This window comes from Euprymna scolopes, chromosome 7 (genome assembly GCF_053919585.1).
Source record: "Euprymna scolopes isolate OS-2025 chromosome 7, ASM5391958v1, whole genome shotgun sequence".
Classification (NCBI taxonomy): domain Eukaryota; kingdom Metazoa; phylum Mollusca; class Cephalopoda; order Sepiida; family Sepiolidae; genus Euprymna; species Euprymna scolopes.
In genome coordinates, this window is record NC_136488.1 from 86605934 (window position 1) to 86615422 (window position 9489).

General features: G+C 34.1%; 1 protein-coding gene across 21 annotated transcripts in view; it reads left to right on the forward strand.

Moving 5' to 3' along the window:
* Nucleotides 1-9489, forward strand: part of LOC145279820 (otoferlin-like) — a 1618966-nt gene that overhangs the window by 286968 nt on the left and 1322509 nt on the right. For all 21 annotated transcript variants that reach the window (XM_080131202.1, XM_080131198.1, XM_080131211.1 and 18 more), the window contains exon 2: nt 8859-8917. In XM_080131202.1, coding sequence (XP_079987328.1) covers nt 8859-8917 — 59 coding nt within the window. The remainder of the gene's footprint in view (nt 1-8858; nt 8918-9489) is intronic.

Below are 9489 nucleotides of genomic sequence, written 5' to 3' on the forward strand. Positions count from 1 at the left end.
AATCTGAGTGAGGTCATAGGCAATGGCAAAATTATGACAGAACCTCCCCTCCTCATCAGTCTTATTTGAGTGGGTCAGCTATTCCACATTATGGACATTGAGTCACCGCAAATGTGAATGTTAACCGAGGGATGAGCAGACAGGATGTGGTTAATTTTTTTCTGATATACTCTTAAAGACAGTAACTCCACTGTTGTGGTGGCGATAGAGGGCAAATATAAATGCGGTGGTGTAAGCAAGTGCAACCCAGAAGCACATATAAGGTAGATTAGGGTCTTCTCTGGAGATATCCCTGCCACGTGGGAAGCCATCTTTAATGTAGTCACATATTCCATGCCCGTGGCGATCTTGGGGTCAGATTTAGATGTTAGGTTAGAGTATCCTTTAATTATGCACTCATCTAGGGAGGTGGTCGGCCCTATTTCAGTTTCGCTTAGAAAGAATATGTCAGGCTTCGTCTCCTGTAATTGGGTTTCAACCTCTGAAAGGTTAGAACGTAGACCCCTGATGTTGGAGAAGGAGATATGGTAGTAAAGGTCTACGTAGGAGGATGGGGTTCTAGGTTTATTCGTGTTTTCTTTTTTGAGATATTTCATGTTGAGGATTTTGGGGTTTGTGGAACAGGTCAGCATACTTGGTTAGAGCAGAACAGAGAGGGAAAGTAAGAGAGGAAAGACAGGAAATTATTTTTGTAGCCCATGATAAGGTAAAGCCGTAACAATTACCCACTAGTAAGGCATCGAGAGGCCCCACCAGAGACTACTGCATGGTCCAGAATCCATTCACCAAATGGCAATAGAGCAGCCCCAGTACTTTGCACCTGCTGATAGGACAGCCTCCTTAGTGGTTATTCCAAGGTTCGGGTCCCTGACTATTAGTCGGTTAACGTCAGCCCAGATGAAAACGTTTACCTCCAGCACTCTTACTAGTGACATGGCCGCAAGGATAGACATAGAGACAGAAAATTTCCGACATCTAAGACTACTGTTCACGAAGTACAACCAACCTGGGAAGCAGCTTTTTCTTCACCCTTTGTCAGAAACATCACTCATTAGAAATGAGGACTGAGGGACAAAAAAGGAGAAGCGAGAGTTACTGGAGCTGCCGATAACACATCCACTGCATTATCTACTCTCCATTAAAAAAAAAGAAAATGCTAAGAGGGACTTATTTATATCTACTTAGTATAAGTCCTTTGCCCATTCCCACTTTAGAATAGAATTTGACGATAGTCTCCCCTCCCATATTAATCCGTGGAAGTTTTTTTTTTTAATTAATAGTTTAGGATAATACCAGTTTAAAAAGTTTAAAACACGCGTAATAAGACATGATAGGTAATGTTAAGGAGTTTCAATTTTTAGTGAGACTGCAATAAGAGAACAAAGATAAATAAATAAATTATATATAATACACAAAATTGGTAAAATTAAGACAGGATACATTTCAACAGTTATGGATAAAGTTTTTAACTTAGCTCTGAAGGCACCGACTCTTTCTTCCGAGGTCATCTCGAAAACTGACTAGTAGCTAGCACGCTTGGGGTGTTCTGGTACTTAAGAGATGTCGTGGGTGTGGGGGTTAAATGCTTTTAACTTTTCTTTTTTCCATTATTTTATTTATTTATTTATTTTATTTTATTTTATTTTATTTTTTTTGCTTTTGGTTCCTCGCGAGAGAACCTTCGAGATTAAACTTATAATTACGTTTCAATAATGCAACTTGTGAGGTCAGCTTATGTTTTTAGATTGGGGGAATCTTATTCAAAGGCTAGTTTAGGATAATACCAGACGTATTTAACAAATAAAAAGGTTAAGACACGAGTAATAAGACATGATAGGTAATGTTAAGGAGTTTCAAGTTTTAGTAAGACTGCAATAAGAGAACAAAGATAAACAAATAAATTATATATAATGCACAAAAATTGGCAAAATTAAGACAGGATATGTTTCAACTTTTTTTCTTCCTCTTTCATTCTTTCTTTGATTCTTTCCCTCTCTCTTTCTTTCTTTCTTTCTTTCTTTCTTTCTATCTCTTTCTTAATCTCTATTTGCTCTCTCTCTCTTTCTCTTTCTTTCTTTCTCTTTCTTGATCTCTTTTTGCTCTCGCTCTTTCTTTCTTTTTGATCTCTCTCTCGTTCTCCCATTTGATCTTTCTCTCTCTCATTTTGATTTCTCTTTCTCTCTTTCTTTTTCCCTTTCTTCCTCTCTTTCTTTCTCTGTCTCTTTCTTTCTTTCTCTTTCTTTCTCTGTCTCTCTCTTTCTTTCTCTCTCTCTTTCTTTCTCTCTTTCTTTCTCTCTCTCCCCCTTTCTCTCTTTTTGATATCGCTCTTTCTCTCTATCTCATTCTCTTTCTTTCTCTCTCTCTCTCTCTCTCTCTCTTTCTCTTCCCTGTCTTTCTCTTTGTTTGTTTTTTGTTTGTTTGTTTCTTTCTTTTTTATTCCTTTTCTTTCTCTCCCTTTCTTTACCTTTTCATGTTTCTAATCTTAGTGAAATACTTCTTTTTGTTTTACACGAAGAAACTGAAGCGGAAATAGATACGTCATTGGAAAGCAAGAATGGGACGTTTGTTGAATAGTATTAATGAATCGTATTGTAATCGTTTACATTTCTCTCTTTTTTTTCAAATTCTTTTTAGGTTCTCGCTCTTTTTATTTCTTTCTCTTCGTTTATCTGTGGGATGACGTCACAATAGTCGCATGACGTAATGAAAACTGGTCTATAGAAGTAGTCGTCGGAGGACACGAAAAACGTAAATAAGTAAGGGAGAAAATAGAAAGAGAATATTCCTTTCTTATCTTTGTGCAATAATCAAGAAAGAAATACATAGTTCTTTGAAAGCAGATGACGTCATAAAGGATGGACTCTAGTTATTAAAAGCATAATGACGTCATGAATAATGACGTCATGAGTAATGCACGTATTGTCCGCGTTTATTCGAAAACTTCCGACAACTTAGAGCAGATACTGAAGCAAAGGGTCACATGTGAGCTAACATGTAATAATAACGAAGCGGCATTCAACCTAGGGAATATAAAATTTATAAGGGGTCTTTAGTAACAGGAATATGACGATCAGAGGAGATGAAAACGTTAGGTTTTTGCAGTTCTTGCAAAGAGGTATCGACGTCTTCTTACATACAGCGCCTGGTATTCGAAATGGTAACCAATCCGGTACTGGCCAGGTTAAACGCTGCTTCATATTGGTGATATACCGTGAACTGGTGGATCGACGTGATTAAGCTTTATATGCAGTAATAACAATCATTTTAAAGTAATAACAATCATTTTAAAGTAATAACAACCATTTTAAGTAATAGCAATCATTTTAAAGTCATAACAACCATTTTAAGTAATAGCAATCATTTTAAAGTCATAACAACCATTTTAAGTAATAACAATCATTTTAAAATAATAACAATCATTTTAAGTAATGATAATCATTTTAAAGTAATAACAATCATTTTAAAGTCATAACAACCATTTTAAGTAATAACAATCATTTTAAAATAATAACAATCATTTTAAGTAATGATAATCATTTTAAAGTAATAACAATCATTTTAAAGTCATAACAACCATTTTAAGTAATAACAATCATTTTAAAATAATAACAATCATTTTAAGTAATGATAATCATTTTAAAGTAATAACAATCATTTTAAAGTCATAACAACCATTTTAAGTAATAACAATCCTTTTAAAGTAATAATCATTTTAAGATGTCACTGCACCCCACTATGGGCGCTCATCTCTCAAACATTTCTCTCCACTCGCGCACACACACATTAACGAACACACGACACAGACGATTCATCACACTATCGTCAGCAAATTTGCGTAAACTATTCATTGAACTATTCCAACCTTTTTCACTGAACTCCAATTATAATATGAAATCAAATAAGCACCGACTTTTATAAACAACTTTCAATGAATTATAATTTATAAAAATCAGATGAAAAGTTTTCATTTCGATTTTCTGACTCCTGTGACTCACAGCTCTTAAGTAATAGATCCAGATTTCCTCTAATGCCTCAGTTAGTGATGGGACGATTCCAATATTTTTCCTGATTTCGATACCATTACCGATGCCGATACTTTATACATCTATAAATATTTCACTTTAATAGTGGTATTTTGTCCCGATTACTGTAAAAACACATCTTAAATGTGCATATATTTTCTCAAGCGTAAAAACAAATTTGTGAAGTGGATGATCTAAAGATTTTTGTCTTACTGGGAGTTTAAATAATTAAATATTTATTATTTGATTATTACTACAAGCAATGGAAGATTTTTCTTAAACCAAAATCAAATAAAAAAGATAATTTAAGGAATGGGTTTTGGCATCGGAAAATAGGCGCAAAATTTTCCGATTCCGATTCCGATGCTCCAAATAGCTCCGATTTTTCCGATTCCCGATTTCGAATAATCGTCCCAGCACTAGCCTCAGCTAATGAATTCTTTGTTTTTACAAAACTCTAAAAAAAATATTCATGAACATTTTATGTTTTCCTATTGCTGTAAACCTTCTATTTTAAACATATATAAATCATATCTTTTGTGAATATATGCCTTTTTAACTCAATATTTTGTTTTGGTTATCGTATGACAATGTCCCGTTTTCCTCTTATTTGATTATAAAACCTGCAAATCGTTTTCACTGGAAATATATCGTTGAATCCGGCTCATCCCCAAAATATCTCCCTCCTTACAAAACACTCTGGATTAAAATCCAAAAGCCTATCGTGAACTAATGACCGCCTTCCTGTACGCGTACATAGTGATAACTAGGGTTGTGACAAGAGAATATTTTTTTCAGTATGTTGATTCTCAGTTAATATCTTATATGCTTTTATATACAGTGATGTGGTTCTCGATTGATTAAATGTGCCTTAGTGTGTCGGATATATACTCGAGAGTCAAAACAATGAAAAGACTATTCTCTTGTCATACCCCTAATTATGACAGTATTACTGTTATTTTATGAGAATATTCGCAACGATTACAGCATGTTTAATTTCGAGAATATTACATCATAACTTTGACAAATGTGACTTTGTTTCGGATATAGGTAAGCAAACACTAAATCTCCAGTATAATAACATAATCTATAATATAAATCTCACCTGTCTGTTTAAATGTATGTATGTATGTATGTATGTATGTATGCCTAAAACTTTCGACTGAGGCAACGGATTTTCACGAGATTGATATCGTTTTGAAGCTCCCCCTTCGGACGACAAATATCGAAAAATTGGCTAAAAATATTAATTCCTTCGTCCTCAACTGGGCATTTTTCTACAGGGAGGGGTCGCTTTTTTCGCCGATATTTTTGAAAGTCATCTCCTCTTTTCGATTGATAGCCTTAATTTAAACATACGTCACTTCCGATTTTGCGACGGGCGCAACAGCAAAGACGTCATTTTTTTCACGTCCTTTTCCTCCTTCGCGGTATGGGTTCGAGCCTGCCTGCCTACTATCATTTTTTTCTTTTATTTACTCAACACGCACCTCCAAATACCCGGGCAACGCCAGGCACTAAGCCCAGTCTTTTTATAATCATAGAAACATAAATAAAATATGCTTACTAATGCTTATGTTATTTGAAGCCAATACAAATTAATTTAAAAATTATCAATTAAATTTGTAAATCCAATTTTGAAAGATTATTTAAATATTATGGTTTTGTTTGATCTTATGCGGACTTAAACATCATTCGCCACATTAACAGCTTTCTTAACCTGGATGAATACGAAAGACCTTCCAAAAGTAATACCTCCTATTTTTATCATGCCCGAATGGAGAAGAGGAGATGGCAAATTGCATTGTTATGATGACTCAGCTTATGCATTAATGACCTTAAAGTCTCTGTTGCAGATACTGATAGCGTGAGAATCTAAGAAAAGAAACTGTGATTGATTTCAGCACAGTTGGGATGTAATTTCGTTGATTTCAGAGTAGCTAGAGAGACATTAGTTACAAAACGCGCTGTTAATGTTGTGTTAAGAGCAGTGTGGGTGAATGTGCTTATTATAGAGTAGAATTTAATTTAATTCTAGCTGATTGCACCCACGTCACACACACACACACACACACACACACATATATATATATATATAATAAAAAATAACTAATGTAAATAAAATTGAATTAATATTTAATTATCCAACAAATGCAAACAGGAAATTATAATAATGGGAAATCGTTCTTCAAAAATAAGCTCTTTTCATAAGAGGATAAACATTATTAAAAATTCAACACTGGTTACCATAAGTTTGAAAATACGTCAAAAAAAGTTTCTGTGTGAAAACAAAAACCATTAACAACTTAAAATCAATCACTCAACCAATTACCTAATCAATTTATTCGTGAAAAAGTAATCCATGGGGCCACATGAAGAATCCAGGCGTATATATATATAGAGAGAGATTTTTGTTGTTGTTTTTTCAAGCGATACATTTGGTTAATATTGGCTCCGCCTCGAAGCTCATTTTTTTTATTTACTTAGAAAGTCGCCCTTTTTAATGTGTTTGGACCTATATAACATTTTTATTTATTTATTATTTTTAAAACAGTAATCTACGTACACGCGTGTTTCGAGGTCATTACATCTCGTCAGCGTAGTTCAACTGTTTCTAGGGATCGAACCTCAGACCATGTTTACCACAGTACATATATATTGTTCAGTTTTTCTCACTCTGACATTGATATTAAAAACCTACTTTTTCTATTTAAAAATTATTAAAACGAACTTCTTAATATACTCGATAATTAATATTCGTGTGATAGTAAGAAGGTTAACTAATTAACAATTTAAAAAATGAGCGTTAATTAATTACTTATTTATTTTTAATTTTTCTTATTAGATGATTAGTTTCATTTTACGCTTAATTTTATTTTTGCATAGTTTCTACATTCTGCATATAATTTAAGATGAACACGGTCTAGCAAACGGACGCATGTGTGTGTTATATACGGATAAGTATCTAAAATGCATGCTGCCAATGAGCAATGACTGCTGCACAAGTAAAAGTGTACCATTGGGAAGAGTGGAGTTTGCTATAGAGCATGTTCATTTGCTGCTTTGAATGATTTAGGAGACTTATTTGGACACAGTTCCACAGAAATAGAAAAATTATTACTCCACGAGGCGTCTCTGGTGTGATCCCTGATGGCTTCCCAGTCAGCCTTCTTGAAGTACATTGTCGTTTTGAGTAATGACTCCCCCACTTAGGGTCGAGAGTTTAGGGTGATTGCTACCAGTATCACAACGTGATTAGCATCCCCGGGTGAGCTATTGTTACAAAATCCTCGTGAACTGTGCTAAAATTGAGTCTGGCTGATCTTGTGGATCTAAGAGACGGGCCAGAAACGTGACTCTCTGTGATAAGAAATGGAATATACAAAAGCCATGTATGATTCTGCCAGCTGCGTTTGTGTAAGTAGAAAAACTAAACCAACTACTGTGGGTGACATTACTTGTTTCTAACTTCCCATCTTCTTTCTCGTTCTCATCCTCCATTTCCTTTCGATTCACTATCATCTATTTATTCTAAACTTGGGAAATAAATATAAAATATGATACGTTTTCTATTCTGACATATAAAGTTATTTCAAGATTTTAGAAAACCAAGTAATGCTGTAAAGTAATTTTTTGTCTTTACTTGCCTCCCCACGAGGACAGAATTAGACACGAGGTCGGTTTTTAATGTGATTGAAAACCAGCTCCCCCAAAAAGAGGCACTCTAGTTAGTAACAAAAAAAATGTATCAGTCACGAAGGATTTCTCCTCCATTAACCGAGACCGAAAAATGAAGTGCAACGTCAGAACAGATACTACACTTTGATCTTGGCTCGATTTTTTTTATTATATGAAAGATCATGTTTATTAATTAATTTTGTGAGACTTTAGGTACCATCCCCATTTATCAGAGGATCATTTGTTGTATTGTAAATTTTCTAACGTTTTGTTGGTGTTGTTACGTCCGGGGGAAGTTGTTGTTACGTCCATTTCTCTGGGAGAAAAATTTTACATCTGATTTCACGCTAGCAGTTGTAGTAAAGTCATACCCGATGTGTGCATGGTTGGCGTGAAATATTGCATAGGAGTTCGTCATATTTTTGGACGAAATTATTTCGTAAAGCTAAAAAGGGTTGGATTTCAAAAGTCAAACCCAAATAACATTTAAGCTTGCAAGTCTACTTGTGTTTCTGACTAACCAATTTTTATTTGTTATCGGTGTACCATGTTAATGGCAATATAATAACAATAAGGGCTATGACAACAGCATATTCTTTTCATTGTTTTGACTCTCGAGTTTATATCCGACACAGTTAGACACAAGTAATCAACCGAGAACCACATCACCTCATATAAAAGCATAGAAGATATTAACGGGTACACACTCGAGAGTCAAAATAATGAAGAGAATATGCTGTTGTCATAGACCTAATAATAACATATTTCACTACAATTTATGACAGCCTAGGCCTTGATAACATAATTTTTTTTTTAGATAATCACTAAAAAAATACAATCCACTAAGGGTGATAACTCTTATTTTAATTGAAGGATATATTAAAAGTTGTCTGCCTTAAATGTGCTAACAAATAAAAGCTTAATTGACTTCACCGCATCCTGGGCAACGCCGAGCAGGTAGAGATAATACTGTATAGATTCTAAAGTGTTTAACGTGTATAACTTCTCAGAGAACTTGGCAACGTTCACGTGATCTTCTACTTAAAAGCAATAATATTTATAACATGTTCTCACTTTAGAAAATGCATCTAATTTTTTTTTTATTCATTTATTTTTTAAAATTTGATTAAATTTGTGCTTCTCATTTCTATTTTGCAGGTGTTTGTCATTATTCAAAAGTTATTGAAAATGCGGCTGAAACAGCAATATTTGATGAGGTAAGAAAACTCTTAAAACTTATTACAATCTACATTATAATACTCGATGGCAATTACATATTCGTATGTACGTGATCAACCTTCACCCATTTTTTTTTAATACTTGCTGATTCAACGGAGATATAATACAATAAAACTATTTTTTAATTTAAATTGGTGATGTTATGTCAGACGTGAAATTCGAACTTTCCATACACTTTCCTGTCCCGGGTACTTAAAATCTGTTCTCTCTAAAAGTGTTCTCTCCAAATATGGTACAGTAATATTGTGGGGCCTGCGTTCGATCTGATAGACTTTAAAATTTATAGCTGTCCAACTTTTAAAAGAGATGGATCCCATAACGAGATATATTCTAAAACTATATTACATGGAAAAGAAAACGACTATGGAATTTCCGCGAATCTCGTTTCTAAGGTTTCAACTCATTTGACTCATTGGTCTGGTGGTCTCTATTAATTAATTAACGCTCGTGGAATTCTGTTCCTGCTGACTGTTTTCCTCCTACCTGTAACATTGATCTCTTCAAAACTAGTATCAATAAGCACCATCTTTCGTTTTTGTTAGCTTCTTAC